This window comes from Tauraco erythrolophus, chromosome 3, assembly GCF_009769465.1.
Source record: "Tauraco erythrolophus isolate bTauEry1 chromosome 3, bTauEry1.pri, whole genome shotgun sequence".
Classification (NCBI taxonomy): Eukaryota; Metazoa; Chordata; class Aves; order Musophagiformes; family Musophagidae; genus Tauraco; species Tauraco erythrolophus.
The window spans coordinates 30,239,053-30,261,285 of NC_141467.1; the positions used below are offsets into that span (position 1 = coordinate 30,239,053).

Sequence of the window (22,233 nt, forward strand, 5' to 3'; positions counted from 1 at the left end):
CAGGAGCGAAGACAGAGCAGGATAAGGAAGAGACTGCTGGTTGCAGGACAGACTGGGGTGAGGGGGAAGGAGCTTCAGTGGCAAATGAGACTTCGAGGTTTTGTCTGAAAGAGAGCAAATGAAGTTTAGCACATGTGCCTGACAGCATGTCAGGTGTTTCAGTAACACTCCAGGTGAAGTGACTGCAAGTAGTGTTAGAGGTGTTGTAACACCAGCTGAGGGGACCTAGGTCACCACTTGCTGATATTGCTCCTCTTCATCCCAGGTTGTGAGGACTCTCATACAGCATCTGCAAAAAAGACCACATATTAGTGTGTTTATTGTAGGTTGTTTAAGGAACTAAAATGCCGTGGAGATGCATCTATGACTGGGTAGACTCATCTGGTCATACCTCAGTAAGCATCTCTGTCCTTCAGTTTTTATTTAGTGGATTGATTCAGGTGTTCTCATGTCCAAAATTATTTTGGCAGGATGCCATCTCCTACCCTAGAATTAGAAATGTCTGGACAGAACCTCCTTTTTATTTTGCTTGCTTTTGAGAGCTGTCTTCTACTTCACTTAAAACGTGTGACCAACAGTTGGGACTAACGTTAGTTTTGGGATAATTCTTGTGACATTTGATGAAGCAAGTCAGTGTGGAAATACTGGAGGAGACAGAGTTTTGAACGTACGCCACAGAAGGTCGCTGCACTCGGATGACAGTGTGTTTGCAAGGAGCAATTCTCAGAATTTCCTTTGGCGCTGAACCAGCTCAGGAAAAGAGGAAGATTTCATGTTCCTTGCCAGAACGCATCCCTGTAGTAATGTGAGAATGAAAGGTCTGACCCTAAATTATAAACAGCTCAGACTAGGCTGTGGTCTGCTGCAGAAACTGTCTTGAACTTTGAAGAGAGAAAGATTTTGTATGTGATTATGTGTATCTTTCTGTGATGTGAGATAAAGTAGTTGTCATTTTATCGTGAATTTAAGGCAACGCTTGTCATTGTGAAAGCATCAATCTTCTATTTAATGTACCTTGTGGGTTGGAGAAAAATGCAGAGATCTTTAGAAATGCAGGTCTTCTTTAGAAAATATCTGGATTTGGAATGTTTACCGATAAAAGAAACGCGCTGTAGCAATAAACAATAAATACAGTAGCAAGCTATAGACAACGTATACAGGGATACTGAGCTACATCATAAGTTATTCGCTGGCCTTCAGAACAAAACTTTGTGATTTTGAAAAGAAGTGCTTTTCAAGTAGAAACCTCAACTTCACCAGTTCCCTTCATTTATTCATTTTGTTTTTTTTTCTGCTTCAGTCCAGTTGTGACATTTTTGACCCTTTTTAAGGGCTGAATGTGTATACAGGAGACAGGAAGTATGAGTGTAATCAGGTGCAGTGTCTTTGATTTTGAGACAGTTTTGTACTCCCAGTAGCAGTGGAGCTTAACCCAAAGACTAGAGGAGATTTCACTGGAAGAGGAAATGTGTGTTTAAAGCACATTCCAGCTGAGGGAATGCTGAAGAAGAATGACCTGTTGTCTCACAGCAGCTACAGTTGTTTGCTGTGCATGGCAATGAATACCTGGAATTGTATATGCTGCCCTAGGGAGTATATGATGGAAGGCACTTCAAGTTTGAGCCAATGCGTTTAATTCCCAATGGCACCTCAAAGCAGCCCTCTCTCTCTCCCAACAAATAATGAGTCTGTTTCCTGTGTTGCCTTGAGATATTTGTGGCCACACAGAGAAATATCCCAATCAGAAAGCCAGAAAGGCTCTCCGATACGTGTCTTGCCTGAACAGCTGGGACATAGTCTGGTATATCATGAATTAGAAAGTTTTAAACTTATATATGCAGCAGGTGATATTGGAGGTATGGCATGGAGTTGAACTTGAAAAAAATAGGCCTTTTAAAGGACCAACGTTCATGGAGCCTGAATGAGCAGGGAAGTAAACACTGAGCCATTTGATAGTGGTGGTAGTTTCTGAGTCAGGTGATAACCAGCAAGAACAGAAGTCATTTGGGCAGTGGGTGTTTGTTGCTCACCAGCCTAGGCTGCAGCTCCAAGGATGTCGTTGCATCTTCCGCAGCCAGGAGGAAATGGCCCGCCTTTTGTAGGCAGGGCCTAAACCTTAATTAGATAATTACCAATTCAAGCCAGCTGGGTGATAGCCATAAGGTGTATTGTGCAATACTGGATTCTTAGCCCAATGAAGTGAGAAACCTGGTAGAATTGGGTTTTATGGTGTTGTTTATGGTAGAGTCATCTGTTGCTATGGTAGCAATCAATAAATAGTGATATAAAGGGATTAAAATCAGTGCTGGCGTTGCTGGCTTGTGGTTGGAAAGTTTTATTCTCGGTCTGAGTGTCATTTGTGCAAAATATGATGGTGCATTAAATGGAAAAATAGATATTTTTTAGGGTTTTTTTAAAGTTGCCCATTATTGATTTAAGACAATGGTTTCCTGAATGCAGCTGAACCTGCAGTGCTTGTGTCCTGTAAACTAGGCTTTAAATCCAGTTTAGATAGACTATCTCTGGCTACTTCACTCTGATGCAACAGCGTCTACAAGGGCACTTCTCAGAAGACTGAACAGCCTGTTCAGGCCTAGCAAGAGATTTCACAGATAAATAACAATTAGTTCTGACTATTTTTCAGCTAGTGTGGTTGTGAATGGAGAGGAACCTGGCAGGAGAAAGGAGGAATATGTCAAATATATCCCAGAAGCATTTAGAAAGTTGCTTTTTCTGAACTGGTTTACAAATGCAAATAAACATTACACAGTGTGTGAAAGAGAAGTAATTTTTATTTCGCCTAACAGCCTAAGACTGCTCTTTCTTTTGCCTGAGGAAAAAAAAAAGAGATTTATTTTAAAAATTTTAGCAGAAGGAAACAGTAAGTAGGACCAGCAAGCTGCATGTCTTTTCAACATACATGTACTGAGTTGAGAAGGAAAAAGAAGAATGTATGTTTCCACCTTCCTCGAAAACCTGGGGCTGGCCACGACAGCTAGTCAGGGAGAAAGCTGTAATGAACATTTCAGGTTACTGCTTCCTTTTAGTCGGTGGAACATAGTTATGAAATAATGCCACAGCAGTTCTTGTCCTAGCACCTCCTATGCTGTGGTCTCCTGGAGCCACAATGTGATGTGAAACTCACCTGAATTCCTCCTTAGTCCCAGCATTGCCTTTCAGCTGTGAGCAAGAATTGTTGCATCTTTCCTCTCAAGAAAGAAAGAATGAAAAAAAGAGAAAGGATTCTTGTCTTTCTACCTTTATGTAGCATTAGTTGTTTTAGTAAACTGTTGGAAATAAACACATAAGTAAAAAAGCGCGATCTGTGTTCCCTTGGGAATGCTGTGTGGACTGGCAGGGAGGTAGTATGGTATTATATGTGCCTTTTCATGTTTCCTTGATGTATATTAGATTGAATAATTGTCATTATTGCTCCACACGAGTTCTTGTTCTCCTTATCACAGGGACATGTAGTTGGGGGATCATTTATAATCATTGTTACTGTTATATTTGTATATACTGTTATATTTGTAACACTTTCAGTGTTAGCAGAGATCTTAAACAGAGCAATAACAGCAAAAATGACAAAAAAATAAAGGAAATTACAAAGATATTGCTGATCCATGTGGCTGTTTTTAAACATTTGCGCACAAATATTATATCTACATTTACACCATTTTTCTTGGTGTGCTCATTTTTCTTTGTTGGTTGCCTCAGTTAAAGTGAGGCTAAAATGTTACTTTTCAGATGGATTTGTACTTTGCTTACATTTTCCGCTGATGCACGTACCTGCTGTTTTATGATAAAAACGTGCGTAAAATGAAGAGGCTTATTGGCCACACAGTCATGGGACTGCTGCTGCTTAGAATACTGTAAAAGCTTCTTCATGTCCATGCTGCGTTTGGATTCACAGTAAAGAAAGAAGAGGATCTGAGGATGTCAAATTCCTTAGGATCCTGCTTTTCAGTGGAATCTGGTGTTCATAATGAAGGGAATTAGTAGCTGTCCATCTTGGTTAATATGCCAACACCTTACAAAGCTTAGAAAATATGAGTTTGCAAAATAAGAGCATATTACTTCAACAGGATTTTGGTGTATTTTATCAATTAAAATACATACTGCTATTTCAGATAGCCGTGGAAAGCCAGTCTGGGTAAGGGTTGATACATGCTCTCCAGATACACTAATTGCTGGCATGCAAACCTAGTTATTATATTCCACTAGCCTAGAAGAAAACATCACCTGGATCCTGTGTACAAGCATCTGTCCAGTTAGAAGATCAGTGGTCAGTGGATCTTTGGCTTTACTGTGCTACGAGATTTATGGCTAATTTCTTATCTGAACATGAGCACTGAAGAAACAAAGGGGATGGAAGAGGAAACAAGAGGGCGAGATATGTAAGTTAAGGAGAGAGGAGACACAGTGAGGCTGACTGTGCTTGTCACTGTTTCCCATTGTAGGGCATCATATTAGTGCAATTGCTGTTAGAAGAAAGAGTTGGGGAAAGCTTGTTTTCTGTGGTTTAAAATGTTGTACAGGTAGTATTCTAAAGCTGCAAACTGTCAAATGTTTCGGTTCATTTCGTAGAAGAGTCCAAATATTTTTAACTTCAGAATTTTCTCTTTGAGCTGATCCAACCTGAACATTTAAAATCTCACTTCTGCAAGATTTAGTAGGAAAAATCTTGTCAGCAGGCTGGTAAGTGCTAGTCTTTTTGTTTGATTGCTTGGGTTTTTTTAGAAAGATCTGAAGGTTTAGCTTTGTTACGTGGTGCTCTGTTGAGAGGCAGTGTCTACACCTTGGATAGAGGAAAGGGATGTTGTATGGTATATCGCATGTGAAGAATCTCCAATTAACTCCTTGCATGTAAGACCTAGAGCAGACTGAAGAGCAGTGGATTTTGTATCTACCTGCAAAATTTGCACTGTTGAAATGGCACTTCATGAAATATCAGGCAGGGTATGTGGTTGTCTCTGAAAAATTTTGGCTTTTAATATTTCACACGTGGATAATTTTCTGTAAGTGTATTCCTTTCTGTCCACAAACAAGTGGCCAAACTCTGGAGAGCTGGCAGCCAGAAGATTTTAGATTTCATTAAGATTTTTCACATTATTGCAGGCACAGAAAAGTTTGCATGTGAGGAATTCACAAGCACATTATCCTATATTGGATTTCCTGCTTTACTCCTAGGAGTGTACAACATCTGCTCGAGCAGAGCCACCTGTGCTCCATGGAGGTTTACTCCAGGGGAGCTCAGGTGGCATCTTCCTTGCTGCTGTCTCCTTAGGGTTTCCCCAGAGATCTGAATTTTTGTTTGTACTTAAAGAATTCCTGAGCATCCCTTAGCCAGACCTGCCATCCCCAGTTCCTGCTGAAACTGCCCACTCTTATGAATGCACTGGCTGTTGGCAGGTTTCAAGGGACAGGGAATTTGCCGCGTCTTTTCCCTGTAGATATGCTGTTCTCCATAGATGTCTCTTGAACTCCTACAGGCTTGAATCTCAAAGCTTTTTGTAGGTTAAAACTCATTCTGTTTTTAGTGAAAGCTGTTATAAAATGTCATAAAGTTAAATTTCTCTCTTGCAGGGGCTGACAGACTTCCCCAACCAGGTTGGGTAATTCTTAACTAGTCAGACCTAGAAAAACCTCCTCTTGGATTTTTTTTCTTAATATGAATGCTGGTATTTTTCCCCTTGTGTGGTTTAGACATCCATCTCTGGAGAACAGCAATGTGTTTATCATCAACAGTGAAAATACTGACCTGGAAAGGACTTTTTAAAAAAAAAACACATATGCATTGATATGGATATAAGGAAAACAAAAACCCCACAGCTGCTCCGCCTGCAGGGCTTTTCTGAATGGCAGCATGGATCAAAGGATGTTTTTATTTCCTGGTGAAGAGGAAAAATTCATCACTTTATAAATCACAGCATAACCAAATCAAATCAATACCAGGAGCTTTTTAATAATAATACATTTCTTATGGCTGTCCTCAGTATAGGTCTCAGCAGTGGATACTACACACAGCTAAAAAGAGTGAACTAAAGCCTGTCTCTAACACTGGTTTTCATTTAGCATTAAGGAATTAACTGGAGTACCAGACTGTAACATCCCAAACACTGACGTGTTTAGAATCTGAGAGCTAAATCTGTATTTTACAGCTTGAGTTCATCCAAACTATGAAGTGGTATTATAAAATAAGTTTTTCCTTTCTTCAGAATTCAAGAACGTGTTGAGTAGCTTTACTTTTTTCATCTGTTGTGTGCTGTGGCTGGGTCGTTAATGCATTTTATCCTGTTGTTACCAATGCATCCTGAATGTCTTCTGTAGACCATTGCAATGTGAACACCTTTTTTGGTTGATGAGCAAAGGAGAATGTGTTGGAATGTGTTGGCTTCTGTCCTGATGAATGTTACTGTAGGATGCAGTCATTTATTTTAGCTGCGTTGAGAGACTTTCAAAGCCGTTATATGATCTTGTTACCAACCAGCAAATTCGTACTGTATATCAGGGGATGAAAGTTAGTGCTGAGGTCACTAAGTAACACTTAATTTCAATAGAGCTTTAAAAAATTCTGGCCTGTGAATTTTGTGATTAGAAGTAGGTCATCTATTAACAAGTCAGTGCATGGCTAGGGAATAGATCCAAGTGCTTCCTAAATTGGAGAAGTGTTGGCTGGGTACAACAGTGAGCAGTAAGCAGGGTATATAAAGCTATGAGTAGTAGAGAAAAGAATTAAGAAAAAGAGAAAGTTTTGTATTACCTCAGAAATGAGTGAGTCATACAGTTGCTTGGTGCAGCCATGAAGTTATTAGCAAGGGAAAAAACACATCACAATATTTTATTGTCCTTTCTTTAGGTATTAGGCCTCCAAGACCAAAACCAAATATATATGTATATGGATATATTTCTTTGTTTTCAGTTTTCCTTACTAACATTTCATGTCTAGACAAATTGCAACAGAAAGCTATTTCTTATTTAGTAGTAATTAATAATGTGAATTTATTTTGTGCTGCCACCACATTGACTCTTTCTTATACATAAATTGCATTGCTCAGATACTCAAGGTTACTAGTGCAGTGTTTTCAATTAATGTGTTACATTTTCTTTTCTGTTCTTTTTTTTCAGGTTGACTTTGAACAACTTCAGGAAAACTTGTGTCAGATGGAAAGACGGTGCAAAGCATCATGGGATCACCTTAAGGCTATAGCAAAGCATGAAATGAAACCAACTTTAAAACAAAAAATGTCTGAGTTCCTTAAAGACTGCGCAGAAAGAATCATAATCCTGAAGATTGTTCATAGAAGAATAATTAACAGGTATAGAATTGGTTTGGTGACAGCAATATCTTGATGATACATGACTTGCTAAAATTATAAATTATGACATCATAAATATGTTTTTAATAAGCATTTAATCCACATTCCAGCAAGTAATGTTGCTAGGATGTATGTGGTTATTTGTTATAGATGTCATTTAAGAAAGATCCCCACTCCAGAAAGCATCTATATTTCTGATGAAAAGAAGCCGTGATACAGGCAATCATTTATTCCCAAGGTGCAATATTGGGTCTTTTAACTCCTAGCCCAAAAAAGCTAGTAGCTTTATGGTTAAGTTGCTATATTTTCTGTCCTTCCCAGAATGCTTTTGAGGTAGGGAGTGGCTTGTTTGAGAAGTAAGAACAGGCTCTAACAAAACACTGAAGTTCTAGCGATAGTCTTGTCATATGCAGAAGTTGAAACGAGTCTGGTACAGTGAGTTCTTCTTATAAGCAGCACCACTCCTATTTGCAAGATCTACAACTATGTGTTTTATGCCTACGCAGCAGAAGACAGAATAAAGATTGCTCTTCTAAGGACTTGCTCTTGGATTTCGTTTCATCCAATGGAGTTAACAGTCACTGCAGTGCTCTGAAATGTACATATTCACGACAATTCCACAACACACCTGAGCTTTTTTTTTTCCAGATTCACAATTATAGACATATGAGTTTAAGTCATTTGAGTAATTTCTCTGTGTTCATGCTGTTTATTAGTGAAATTCTGAGAGATTTGCCAACTTCTGAAGAATTTCCAAGTTGCCGTAGACTCCAAATTATCCCAGATTTGTGGATATGCACTTGAGAAGTTGATTCAGCTCTTATTTTCATGATGACTTATTTTTCATGCCATAAGTAAGCAGAAATCCCAATTGCAGTAGTAGGAAAGTGATTTCACCAGTGTCCTATTGTGTTTCTGGTATGCATTGGTCAAATAAGAAAAATACTTTTTCTCTTATGCCCTGCAACTACTACTATAGGCTTCTCCAAAAATGTATCCACGAACTTGCATCTTCTAGGATTGGGAAGACTTTTTATCATCAGGGACATAGATGCCATTAAAAGGAATTCCCATACATTTTTAAACATTGTGTGCTATTGTAAATCATGCAATATAGAAGCAATAGTAAAAGTTGCAAATAGTGCAGAAACTCTGAGTGCCACAGAAGCAGTAAAACTGTGAATTGAGAGTATCCCAAACTGAAGTACTTGGTAGATAATGTAATTTTATGGCCAGTTTTGTGAACCAGAAATTCTTTCCTTCTTGTGTTTGCTAGCCTGTAAATCTGCATTCTTCTTGGTCTAGACTTTCCCCAACATCCTAATAGCCTCTTTGAAGTTGCTTAATACAAATAAATAAGATTGAAACTTATATTTTTTTCTATAACTGAAATGAAATCAGTCATTCACATGCCAAATTAGTCATATAAAGTAGATGGAGTTCCATAAACATCTTATCTCCTACATCAGCCTGGGAAAGTGGACTGGGATGAAGTTATCATAGACTAGGCTTTCATGGTTTTAATTATAAAATATGCCAGTGTTATGCAAACCATCCATGAAAATTCTATAGCACAAAAGAAATGATGGGAGCTAATACATGGATTCACTGAAATGTTGCAGGTTTTTTTTCCTAGAAACCATAAAACAAGACTTTTTCCCTTTGCATTTACGAACTCATTGTTTTACAGGTTTCACTCATTTTTGTTATTTATGGGCCATCCTCCCTATGCGATACGTGAAGTCAACATCAATAAGTTCTGCAAAACTATTAGCGAATTTGCTCTGGAATACCGCACCACCAGGGAACGAGTTTTGCAGCAAAAACAGAAACGAGCTAACCACAGGGAAAGAAACAAGACCAGAGGGAAAATGATAACAGATGTAAGTGGCAAAATGTATCTCCCACAGCATGGATCTTTAAAACTTTCTTTCATCGAATGTTGTATAGGAAGTGTTGTTACTTTCTTATTTTTATTTTTAAGAAATTCTTCTACTGTAAGTAATGAACTCTGTTTTCTTAGAAGACAAAACTTGCAAGTCCTTGATTGTGTATATTTTTTGCTTCATACCAATTTATAGAATGAGAACAAACTGAAATTAAGGATCCAAAAAAAGCATCTCTGTGTGCTGCACAGACAGTGTCCAAAGTATCTAGAAGACACTAGGAGCTGTGTGTATCTAATCAGCCAAGAATATAAAAAAAAGAAGAAAAAAAAATAGAAATCAGGACATGATTTAAATAATGGATCGTTGTAGCCATTTAAGTGGTTGCAACCAAATTGAAATGGACTTTTTTCCTCTGTCGTTGAATATTCTAATACAGTCTTTACTCCTAGTATTTTATGTGTGTATATAAATACCCATGCACACACAGAGCAGTTTTCTTTTTAACTTTAAAGCACAGAACAGTGCTTTATTTTGTGGGAACAGATGACTTTGGGGTTCCGAAAGAACAGACAAATTTATCTGCACAGTAGGTGTTACTCTGCAAACGTTTTGACTGTATGATTGCGTAGTGATAGAATAAATTATAATAAGATTAGTTTTCTCAGCATAGTAAGCTTTCAAATCCCCTTGATATGTTTTTTTATCTTTTGTTTTTAAGTTGATGTAGTTTGACTCAATCCAAATAAAGTTTTAAGAAGTGCCAGTACTTAATAAAAGTTTCCAGCTGTCTAGAAATCCAAATCTGGACTCTCAATTAGATGCAAGTGGTTCATTGCATATGAAGCTACCTCTGCCTTTGGCATGAAAAGCCCTAAATTGATAACAGTTTTATGACTCAGGCAACATGGGTCAAAACATATGTATGTATTGAGACTGATATAGATTGAGATTGTATTTAAGTCATTGACTCACAATCATTTGTAGATCTTCCCTGGCAATATCCTCTTAAAATTTGGAAATCTGCCCCATCTAGAGAGTGTGTTAAACCTGTATTATTATCTCAAAAGATTTTCCTTTTGGTCTAGCCTCAGGTTAAGAAAGAGGCTCTGATTTTATGCAAAGGGTATTATATAGTCATACAAATTTTCAGAACTACCACTGGAGATCCGAAATCCCTGTCTTCAATTGCTTCTCCATTTCCTGCAGTATCCTAGAGGAGCTAAAAGATAGCATTAACCAAAGAGATTGGTAAATTGAAATTTTCATTTTCTCAGATAGCTTCAATACTTTTTACTAGTTTAAACAATACTAAGACGTGAAGGAGTTCCTGCTTTCGTAGTATATGACGTAGTGTTTCTGTATTGTGTGTCCAGAAGAACTGGCTGTGGCAGAACAGAAAGCTTCTCTGTGTCCTGTTCCTGCAGGAGACCTGAGGGGAAAAGGAAATCTGATCACTGGAAGCTGAGTTCAGGAAGGAGAGAAGGGACCGTTTCAAACCAGAAGGCGGCTCAGGGCTGACAGCTAGTCAGTGACGAGCAGGGCCGGGGGCGATGGCCGTTTTCGGAAAAGATGGGAAAGGAGGCAGCTAGGCCTTTCCCAGAAAAACGTATTATTGGAAGAAGATGGCCATTCAGCTCAAGATAGAGTTGAGATTTACAGTTAAATGCCACCTGAAAGTTAGCATTCCACCTAAAAATATCTTCCAGGTCCCCAGAAAGGGGAGCACTTTTTGCCTGTCACTAGTTTATGATTATATAATGGTCCTATTAGCTTAAAAAAAAAGACATTCTTTAAAATTCACCTTATAGAGATTCCTTTATGGGTGTTATTCATGTGGCCATGTGGTTATTTCAGGATGTACTAAAACTTTTTAACTCTAGCCAAGTAATATGGCCTTGTTTGCCATTCATTTGATTGCAGTACATTGCAGTAAAACAGAATTAAACTTGCATCAGACTATTCGTCACAGCTTCCTTTGACAACTTCAAAGTCAGATCTACCTCAAAATAGGTTTCCAAGTCAGCAGGATGGAAGATATTTATGTGTGAAGAATGATGAAAAGGGAGAGTTTATTGTAGTATTGTGTTGGCCGTGGTTTGTATCTGGTTTTGATTTTCTTAGTGTTTTATGTTTGAATGGATTAATAATGGAAGATATATCAGTAACGCATTGACAGTATGTTCAACTCGTTACAAAACACCAATAGAAGAAATTTTAGATCTTGACATTGAAAAGAAACTCTTCATAGAATGTAATTCTAATAAGAAGAAGTCATGTGGAATTTCCATTTCTGCTTTTGGTGACCTAGAAGGATTGTGCAGTTATTTGATATTTACCTCCCTGTCCTTTTGAAAGTTCCCTCAGGACCTCATTTTTATCACCTTGCAGTGCTTTTAGGCAGAAGAGAGATTTTAGCAAAAATGGGAAAGGAATAAGCCAGAACCATCCCATTTCTTAATGAGAAAGCATGTATCTCTCAAACCTTGGTCCCCCCTGCAGACTTGGAAGGCAGAGGGGTGCTGGCTCTTTGCATGGAGAACTTGCATCAGCTTCAGCAACTGCTCACATGGAGTAGGGCTGAGAAACACGACAAGGAATATTTCCAGTCTTTCTTTCAGCCTTTTACCACAAAGATCTTCGTGTTTATATGTTCTTTAATAGCTGAAGCGGACTGGGCACTGTCAGTTTAAATCTTGATCAATGTTGTCTGCAAGAGGGAGAAAGATGGAAGGGGTGTAAGGGAAAAAAGCAAAACAGTGAAGGAGGGGTAAGGGAAAAAAAGCAAAACAGTGAGTCGCCACATTTTCACAGTAAAAATTGCCTAGTCTCTGTAACCTTGTATCTGGCTTTAGCCAATGACAGCAGTCACGCATTTCAGGCATACTAAAAATAACAAGCAAGCAAAATAGGGAAGAAATGCAATTATAGATACAAGTCTGAGCTTTTTAATGATTTTTAATAATAGTAGGTAATATAAGCATCTGTCTCCCAGATTTATGAAGCTCTGCTTTTTACGATAGTTAAGAGTTTCAATTCCAAAATTGCTATGTAATAGAAATGATATTTTGAAATGGCAAATCCACCACATAGAAATGCTAGCCTAAAGGAAAAATGGGAGACAGGGAGAGAAGGAAGGAGGGAAGGAGGTCTCAGATTGTCCTGCAACATCCAATATTGGATGACAAAAGAATTGAGCAGCCTTTTTTGTTAGAATTAACATCTTGTACCTGGAAGAGGTATTCAGAACAGCAATATTCTTCCGGTACTTTTGGTAATATTACATGTTTAAAATTTCCTAATTTATTCACTTTTCTGAGTGTACTTATAAGGATGAAATGAAGAAGGAAAGAAAAGGCAGTATGTGCACACCTGGGTGTGAGCAGTTTCCCTTTATGAAACGAAAGTTTGATGTATTACTTTTCTACGTTGGCTCTTGTTGTCAGTATTTACTGGGAGCAAATGGGTCTTCAGAAATGGAAACATGATGGGGATGGTGAATTGCTCCTCCTGTGCACTGGAGTAGCTTTGGGTGTAGAAGGACAGCAGGTCTAGGTGTGAGCCCTCTCCACCCAAAGCAGAAGGAAGGGAAATGGTAATGCCCTAGGGACAGGAGATGAGCAAAGTCAGAGAGGAGTACGTTGCCTTTAAAGTAAGCCCACAGAAAATCACTTTTAGCTAGATTAAATGGGCAGGAAGGCCAGCAGCTGGGACTTTCCCTGTAAAAATCTAACTTGATGTAAGGTAATAATATAATACTCTTTTGTTCGGAGCACACTCTCTAATGTGCTATTTCACCTTTCCCTGAGTGCCTTTTCCATCCTGTTTAGCTTAATTTGCTGTCCTCCCAGCTTTTGTTTATTAGATAGATGTACATATGGATTAGCATACAAATATGTTCTTGCTTCCCATTCTTCTCCTTTCTGTTTCTTATTCATGCCAAAAATTGAACAGTGGCCTTCTTCAGAAGAATTGCTTTACGGTGTGATTTCCTGCCCACTAAGGGATGGAAAAAAGCAAATAGATCTTCTCATAATGTAAAGGGAACATACCTGCCGAGGTCCCTCTGCAAAACATCTGCCTGTGTTTCTGTCAGTGTCACTGTGTCCAAAGAAAAATAAGCATCTCACTCTTTGAATAAAACATACCCTTAAAAAGTAATGTTAATGTGCTGCTCAGCACTCTCACAGCTATCTCCTTATGGAGATTGTGCTGAAACTAAGCTGAGGGCCAAAGTAAATCAGGATTTCATTTTTAATGATGAATGTTTCTGGAACAGAATGTATCAATCCCAGACAGAAATCATAGCTGAGATGGAGATAAGGTCAAAAATATGTATTAGTAACACTAGGGAGGGGAATAGAATTGATGGAATGCTTCTTCTACAAAACAAAACAAACCCCACAAATAAAAAAGATGCATTGAATTTCTAGGCTATGTTTGTACTTTATAAGCAATCAAACTGAAAATTATGGAAACAAAGAGCCCAGATACTTGAGAAACTGTGTTTTACTTTGGGAACCTTTCATGTGGGGCATCTTAGAATCCAATGAAGAATTCCCCAGGCATTTGGGAACACAGCTCTAAATATTTTGCTAATTCTCTGTAAATCCCCAAATTTAAGAACACTCCATATGCCATAATATTTTGATACACTCATTGCATTTAATGTAGTGTAGCTGTCAAGATAGTTTTACACGCCTGGTGTCACAGAAGTTGAAAGCCCTGAATGACAAAGTGTAATTGCTTCTGTCTGATTTCCAGGATCTGTTATCAGGCAGCTACTGAACTTTAACCATTTATTGAAAGACTACTCAGCATTTGCTTTTAGTGCTCTGGGAACTTGAAGTTGAAAAGCTCCAACTTAAAAAAGGAATTAAGTCAAGCACTTAAGTGTAGAGGAGAGGAATTGCCAAGAAGCCAACCTCTGCACTGGGAGGAAGAGCAGCCAGGACCTCCCAGTTCTGAACAGAGCTGGAAAAAAGAGAGATAGTCATTCCTAGTGCTCTCAGTTTCCACAGGGTGAAAAGTGGGCAAGCAACTGCATAACTCTGGGGATAGAATAGGATGGGTTAGGGGTGGTTTCAGTTCATAATTTCTCTAAGAAAAACCAGGAAATTCTGATATACCCTACTGACAGGGACAGGCTGTTCTGTGTACAATTAACTGAAAAAAAAAAAAAAAAAGGCAAGTTGATTGTCTAAGGAATTAATTCCTTGTACACTTTGTATTTTTATGTCCTCTTATAATTGCATAAACAGTACCATGGTTACCTCTTAACTCTGTCGTGGTTTAACCATACTGTCCTTCCTAAATCTTACTGTTTGTCCTTCTCCATCCTGTCCTTTGTTTCCGGTGGCAGACTGATGAAGAAGAGGATGCTGAGGTATGATTCTCTGAAGGAGCATGTCATTCCCATGTCCCCTGTGTGCTGTGGCATCTAATTTCTAACTCAGATAGTATGGACCGCTCAACTCCATTTGCTCAACTGGAACTATAAACCATGACATTTTTCTCATAGCTTTTTGACACAATCATAAGAATGCATTTATGCATATGTGTACCTGCTCTGTCAAATGAGGATCTCCTGATCTGAGGCCTTCATCATTTAAGTTTCCTCATTTTTTTCCTTAGTGCCTGTTTACTAAACTGCAGAGTATCCACACTACCCAAAACATAAGTGATCTGAATGTTATCAGGATCATCAGTTACCTTGGGCTACAGATTACCGTGATAATTCATAGTGATTATTAAGCTGTGTAAGTCCAAGTGGTATTATTTTTATAAAGTGTTCAAAAGCATCAGGATAATAGGGATGCAAAGCCAATTGTAATGGTTCTCCTTGCTGTATGAATTGCAAATAAGATACTTCAGTCACCATAGAGGTGAGCCGTGGAGTAGTTCATGTGTGTATCATAAAGTGCTCCCAAAGGTGATATTGAAAATGAATAAAGGAGTGAAGGAATAATTTAAGAACTATAATGTGCTAGCTATCTTCATAATAAAACAATTTATGGGATTGAGGAGCATCTATTGTGCAATGCATTTTTTGTTCAGCATTAATGCTTTCTTCAATTTGCTGAACATAAACAATGTGGCTTAATGCTTATTGTTTCATAATGGCAGTCATTTGCTCAAGAGGCTGGGGTCTGGGCATTAATCTACAGCAACATTCAAAAATTAAGGAAGTGAAATAAAACTTCTGCCTGTAGAGCTTCTCCCCCAGTGATGATTTGTGCTGTACAGCTTGGGCCACAGAAAGAAAATTACACAAATTAGCCTGTTTATGCCAACATTTAACTAACTTGTGTGAATAGCAACTAACAGTTATGTGAAGACTTTATCCTTTGGTTTTTTTCTGAGTCGGTATTGATTAACTTTACAACCCATAGTGTGCAAGAGAGTATTCTTAATGCAAAAATGGCATGCACTTTCATAGAAGTTTCTCTCTAATATTTTTCTGTCTTTCGATTTCACACATGAAACTCTAGCACTTGCACACTTTTCACATCAAAATGTTGCAAGCTAATATTTTAACAAGAAAACAACTTCTCACTATCAAAAATAAATCTCACACTGGTATATTTAGCTCAGTGCCTTGCAGAGATTATTGTTCCGCTACTCACTTAGCTTGCTATCCTACTCTCAAAAGTCATTATGTTTAAATAGAATCATCCTGTCATTGATTTCCAGATTAAATATTTTCAGTTTGCAGTCTTTACAACCCCAGCGACTTGATCAAAGCTCTGAAAGCAGGGCCCAGTCTTTTCTTCCAATTTACTGTTCTCTGACAGAAAGGCTCTGCAGTTTTGCATCTCTTTAACTGACTGGCTTAATACCTTCAAGTGAATAATGAATGTTGTTTATTATGCAAAGGAAGAAGAGAATGCAGCACGCCTGCCTTCCTTCATCTGTGCTGAATCGGTGGGAGTGAGAAAGATTAAAAGGAAAAAGAAAATTTCTTTCAGTTTCTGATGCTGGATGGATAGGTCTGAAAATACCAAGGGGTATTGTTTTCTGTTGATGCCTGTTTCCTATTGACAGAGCCTGTCTTTTCCAGAGCTAGGGCTGTATTTTAAACGTGCTTTAGCCTTTCTGTCGATAAGAGTGAGTACCAACATTGCAGCCCTTTGTAGGCAGAGGCTGGGAAGGGAGAGCAGCACAGCGATGCAAACTCTTCTTTCTCCTTAGAAAGCATCCATTTCTGCTGTTTTCATGTTTGTAGATGACTGTTTTCAGTAACTGGTGGAGCTGCTGCATCCGCGCACTATGTGTGCCCAGCTAATGCAGCTGCTGTTGTTCACGTAGTCCTGGTGACAGGGAAGTCGCAGGGGGGCTGGGGAAGCAGAGGGCAGATTCCTAAATGTCTTGTAAGGTTTTGTTTGTTCTTCTAACTGCTGACTGCAATTTTTGTGTGTTGGCCCTGAAATAATTTGGCTGGATGTTTTGGGACAGGGGACTTTTTCAACATTACTGGTAACGTATTTTAAGGTTACTTGTAGGTATTTGTGTTTTAGAGCAGTCTGAGAGTTTTCTGTGCAGCAATGCAGAGAGGCAAGAGGGAAAGGTCTCTTTTCCTAGACTGCTCCCAGTTTTGGCTGGTTACTGAAAGGTGGCGGTACAGGAAAAAGCAATTTCTTGTTTGTGTTGGGTCTCATCCTGACCCCCCTCGGTGTCGTGCCTGACTTCAGATTGTGCCCAGCCTGGTTCAAAGGTTTCAAAGCAAGTCTTTGCTTCGTACCTTGTACTCTCAGACAGAAGGTCAAAATTAGAAACCTTATGCTGATGCATCTGGTTTCCCTCTGATTTTCTGTGCTGCTCCCTGCTGTTGCCCTTTTTCCAGTTTATTTCTGCCCAGGGTGCATGCTCTGGGATAAGAGCAACTGTTGCCTGGCTCTTTTGGGAATAGCTGCACTCCAAACCCAGTGTCCGAGAGGACACTTTTCTCCTTGCAATTCCCAGTCTAGACGCTGGCCCATCCTCCATGCCATTTGCTGTTAAAACAGCAAATCCATTTTCCTCCTGCAGTCCGGCAAGTTCTCCAGCAGCTCGCCCCCGTGCCAGAGCCAGCCCCAGGGGCTGCAGTACGCCGAAGACGCCGCGGAGCACGAGAACATGAAGGCTGTGCTGAAGACCTCTTCTGTCGACGGGGAAAGCACCGCAGCGCTCGGGGTGCGCACTCGGAGCCGGGCCAGCCGAGGTGAGTGCCAGCAGTTTCCTTTTGGCCACGTTTCTTGCGGTGCAGTAGCCACACGTGGCCCAAATGCAGTTGTGGCCCCCCTTGCGTATTGCTCATGGCAGAAAGGGTGGAGGGGAAGGAGAAGACCCCAGCGGTGTTTCCACATTGGAAGTGGCGATTTGGGACACAGGGATGTAGGAGAATTTGCCTGAAGTTTCAACACCTGGATCACAGCCAAAGTAGTGCCTGGGGCATTTAGGAGTACAAGCCTGAAGAAATCTGTACTTCTCCCCCCACCCTCGTGAACGTAGCTGCCCACTAACATCCCAATTTTTGTTCCTGTTCTCATCATGAAAGTGAAACAGGGGATCCATAATGTGGAGGTTTTTTTATTTTCAACAGAAGCAAGTAAAGAGTAGTAATTCAAATTGAAGTGAAAGGGCCTTGCAGCATTTTAGGAATGACTGGGGATTGAAAAAAGGGTAGGAAAAACATGATGAATCTTTTAACCAGCACCCTGCTTAACTGCAAAGGTAGTGGACTCAGTGGAGCCTGGGAGCATAGAAAGCTGCTGTGGACAGCCCCCCATCTCCTTGCTGTCCGACAGATACCTCTTTCTTGAGGTTCACAGTGCTCTGCTGTTTCTGCGAGTGTCAGCACGGGTGACTGCTGAAAGCCGACAGGGAGGAAACGAAAACCTGACCCAACCTGCCGATTCCAACACCTGATACTCTGATAGAAGGGCTCACTGGTACAACTGTTCTTGGCAATGAGATAGCCTTGGTTTTTGTCCAAGACATGATTCACTGGTACACCTCTTCATTTAAGCAGCCACTAAACCACTTCCTTTATGCTAAATCATTTTACAGACACTAGAATCACCAGTTTATTTTCTTTCATCTTCCCCTCACCCCCTCCCATAGATGTGATACCTGGAAGATGGTTTTGGAGTAAAGGTGATGCACCAAAATTCAAGTCCTCGGTTTTCTGTTCTGGTATTTCTTTTCCTTCCCATCTGGATATCTTACACTTTCTTGATTCTTTTTTGATACCACTGATAGCACATCCAGAGCATCCACCGCTAAATCTGTGTGTGTGCAGTTTATTAAGGCTTGAAACCATGATCCTGTCTAATTTAGAGATTTCACAGCCTCAATTTAGGGAGACAGTCAACTAGCTAAACTACAAAGATGAAATAATTCAAGCTGCACTGCAACAAGCTGAATAGCTCAAGTAATCTGTTGAATGCTAATGAGCAGTATGTCCTGATAATGGGAGTCAGCTTGTGTTCCCCTGAAGAACAGCAGAGGCAGAGGGTGGGTGAGCCAGACAGAAGCTTGTCAGGAGCACTATCGTAATACAACTGCTCTTGACGAAAGCCAGGAGACAAGCAGCAGAGCAAAGTGCTAATCAAAGCTGTTGTTTAGTGACATCAGGGACGTGATACGGAGTGGCCTCGCCAGTGAATTTTTAGCTGCTTACAATTCCACCACACTCACTCTTTTGCAAAGCTCACTATCAGTGTTCACACTGCATACTAGCCTCCAAATTATTCAAAAACAAGAAGCATATGGAACAGTATTCTTTAGCGGAAGAACCCAAAGATGTATCTGACACAGCTCTGTGGAGTAAGGAGTGCCAAAGCGTTGGATTCGGAGACATGGCCTACTTGTTTGTTTGTGGTTTTAACCAAAATTGCTTATTTAGCTTTTCAGCTTGCCAATGACTCTTGCTTTTCTGCTCATAACAGAGCAGATGTAGTTGTGCCAGAACATATACAACTTTGTGATGAGAAGGTGAATTCTTTGTTGTGAAAGGGACAAGTAGACGTGTCAGACCACATATTTTGCCCTTTGCATGTCATCTTTGCACTGGGCTGTGATACAGATGCTCGGAAATTGAATCTTTCTCTCTTTTGGTTCAAAGGACCTGTCGTGCTGGTTTGCATCAATTTCTAATATGTGTCTTCTAGTCTCTATGTAATAGGAGCAGCGGGAGACGTGGTTATGCAACATTCTAGCAATCCTTGGCTTGTAGGCAGTCTCTAGCAGACATTTGCCAGTTGTATGGTCAAGGGTAAGACTCTAAGGCTGAAGGGGATAGAAAGTTATAATTGCATTTGAGCTCTTGAGTCTCTGCTGATCAGCAGAGAGACTAAGGTATTATTTAGAAATATTCTCTATTAGGCAGTCTTCTACTTTGGCCAATTTGAAGTAGCAATGACTGAGCTGCCTGCTGTAATTCCCAAAAAAAAACAACTGCAAAACCAAAGTGACGCAAGAGACTTCTGTCTTCTTTTCCCTCAATTCGTTTGCTGGACTTTTCCAGGACGTATCAGTTCATGGAACGCTGGCAACGACGATTCACCTAATGCAACAGATGACGCAGCGGATGAGATCATGGATCGCATCGTGAAGTCTGCCACCCAAGTGCCAAGCCAGCGAGCGGTGCCTAGAGAGAGGAAGCGGTCACGAGCAAATAGGAAGTCGTGTGAGTATATGGCTATTAAATTTCTCAAAACAAGCAAATGTGCGAATATTTACATATGTCGGTGTAGGAACCAGGCCTTTAGTAGGCAGACATGCATTGGTAGTTTATAGTTGCTGAAGTGTATACTTAGAATTGGCATATATGCTTCTAACTATTGTTTAAATGATGTCATATGCAGTGGGTGACTGTCTTCTACAGAATGTGAAATGTCCTTAGCAGTAAGAGAAGAAGAATGGTTTATGGTGCTTTAGAGCTGATGACAGTACTTATTCATAACTAGAGAAGTCAGATCAGGACCTCAAATGGAGGCTGCTTAAAATGCTATAAGGTACTGTGAACTGGCATGAAGATTAATAGTTCTATCTGTAGCTGAATTTATTCATAAAGGAAAAAGTAGTTTGAGATATTTCACTTTTTAAAATCTTTCTCTCTCGTGCTGTGTACCATCCTTCCGCAGCCCTGAAAACAAAACATTTACTGCTGCTTGGCTGCAAAGCAGTTATAGAGGAGCTTAACTTCCACTGGTAAGAAAAGGTAGCACATTTATAAGGTGGTCTTTCAACGATGTAGCATGGCCACAGGGGTGAGCTGCGGCACACGAGTTTAAGCAATTTGATTTTGCACTTTAGTAAATACAAAGTGTAAGAGTGATGACTTTTCTAGTTCTTTTTTTCTTTATGTGCAGAGACTACTGCAGTTACTGTGAGAAGGATAAGTAACCAAAGAAATAAGATTTTAGTGTTCAATGTCATGCACCATATGTGGCTTTTTGACTACCTTTCCATCCATCTTTTTAGCATTTCTGGGAAGTTAGAACAAAGAGGAGACAACAACAGTGAGTGAAAAATCACAAAGATTTTCTGTTTTGTGGAATTGTTCTAACGTAGTAGGTGATCAAAAACATTTGGCATAAGCAGTGATTGCTATAAACTAGCATGCTGAAAGCGTATTCACTTTCCCCAACATGCTAAGAAAGGAACTTCTGCATGTGGCAAGAGCAAAAGCAAAGTGGATGCTCTGGTTAGATAGGCCAGACCTTCAGCAAAGAAAATGAGCTGACACTGGATTGTCTGTCTTACTTTCCATCATACGCTGTGCTGTACCTCTTTGTGGCATCACCTTCTGCTGCTACCCACTTCCCCACACAGTTCTGGTGTTCTGCACGTGCTGACTGCCCTAGTTGGCTTGTGCATATCAAATAAACCTCCTGTACGTTTGCTTATTTCCATGGTTTATCCTGTGCTAAAATATTTCCTCTGTTAGCAACGCTATCTTTGTGCACACACACCAAAAAGTCTTACTTCCGCTTTTTACCAGGTACCTTTCTCCCAAGGAAGCACTTGCACAGAAAAATAAAAAAGGGATAAGGATAATAAAAATAATATATATTTTTTTTCCATTGGGTTGTCTTTTGTATTCAGTAAAAACATTAACAGGGATTAAGCAGGAAGAAGCAGCAGCTTCCCCAGAACCCCACGATACCCCTGCAGAACCGCTTTGCCACTCTGCAGACCGAAGAAGTAAAACCTAACACCTCGGGGGAGGTACTGGAGAAAGACGAGGCAGCTCAACCAACAAGGGTGGTAACTAGCGCCACCAAGAAAAAGAGGCGCGTGGTGGTAGTGGGTGACTCCCTCCTAAAAGGTACGGAGGCACCCATCTGCCGACCCGATGCGCTGTCTCGGGAGGTATGCTGTCTCCCGGGTGCTCGTATCAGGGATGTTACCAAGAGATTACCTAGCCTCATACGGCCCACAGACTATTACCCACTACTGGTGTTTCATGTGGGTACCAATGATACAGCTGTCAGCAATCTGAAAAACATCAAAAGGGACTTTAGGGCCCTGGGTGCAGCAGTCAAGGACTCTGGGGCACAGATAGTGTTCTCATCAGTGCTTCCAGTCGAGGGGCAGGGACCTGCAAGGGCCAAACGTATCTGGCAGGTTAACTCATGGCTCAGGGACTGGTGCTACAGCCAGGGCTTTGGGTATTTTGACCATGGGGTAAATTTTGAGAAGCCTGGGTTGCTAGGGGCAGATGGCGTGCACCTAACCGAGAAAGGGAAGAAGGTGCTTGGACAAAGGCTTGCCAGACTTGTGCATAGAGCTTTAAACTAGTATTGCTGGGGGAGGGGGAGCACAGTTCAGCCTACTGCTGTCAGCATGGCGCCAGTGCCAGCACCGAGGGTCCAGAGGCTGAGGAAGGATCACAGGTATGTTCAAATGAACTTATGCTGCCACCCAAGAGAACCCCTGTCACTCCAGCCAGCGAGTCGGCTTTGTCGGGAGCCCAGCTAAAGTGTATGTACACCAACGCACGCAGCATGGGAAATAAACAGGATGAACTAGAGATGCGTGTA

General features: G+C 40.3%; 1 protein-coding gene across 6 annotated transcripts in view; it reads left to right on the forward strand.

Moving 5' to 3' along the window:
- FHOD3 (formin homology 2 domain containing 3) overlaps positions 1-22,233 on the forward strand; it is a 411,475-nt gene that overhangs the window by 374,012 nt on the left and 15,230 nt on the right. For 2 of the 6 annotated variants that reach the window (XM_086609099.1, XM_086609102.1), the window contains 5 exons: positions 7,129-7,319; positions 9,010-9,202; positions 14,562-14,591; positions 17,234-17,405; positions 19,713-19,874. In XM_086609099.1, coding sequence (XP_086465225.1) covers positions 7,129-7,319; positions 9,010-9,202; positions 14,562-14,591; positions 17,234-17,405; positions 19,713-19,874 — 748 coding nt within the window. The remainder of the gene's footprint in view (positions 1-7,128; positions 7,320-9,009; positions 9,203-14,561; positions 14,592-17,233; positions 17,406-19,712; positions 19,875-22,233) is intronic. The other 4 variants (XM_086609100.1, XM_086609101.1, XM_086609103.1 and 1 more) reach the window with 2 other exon arrangements.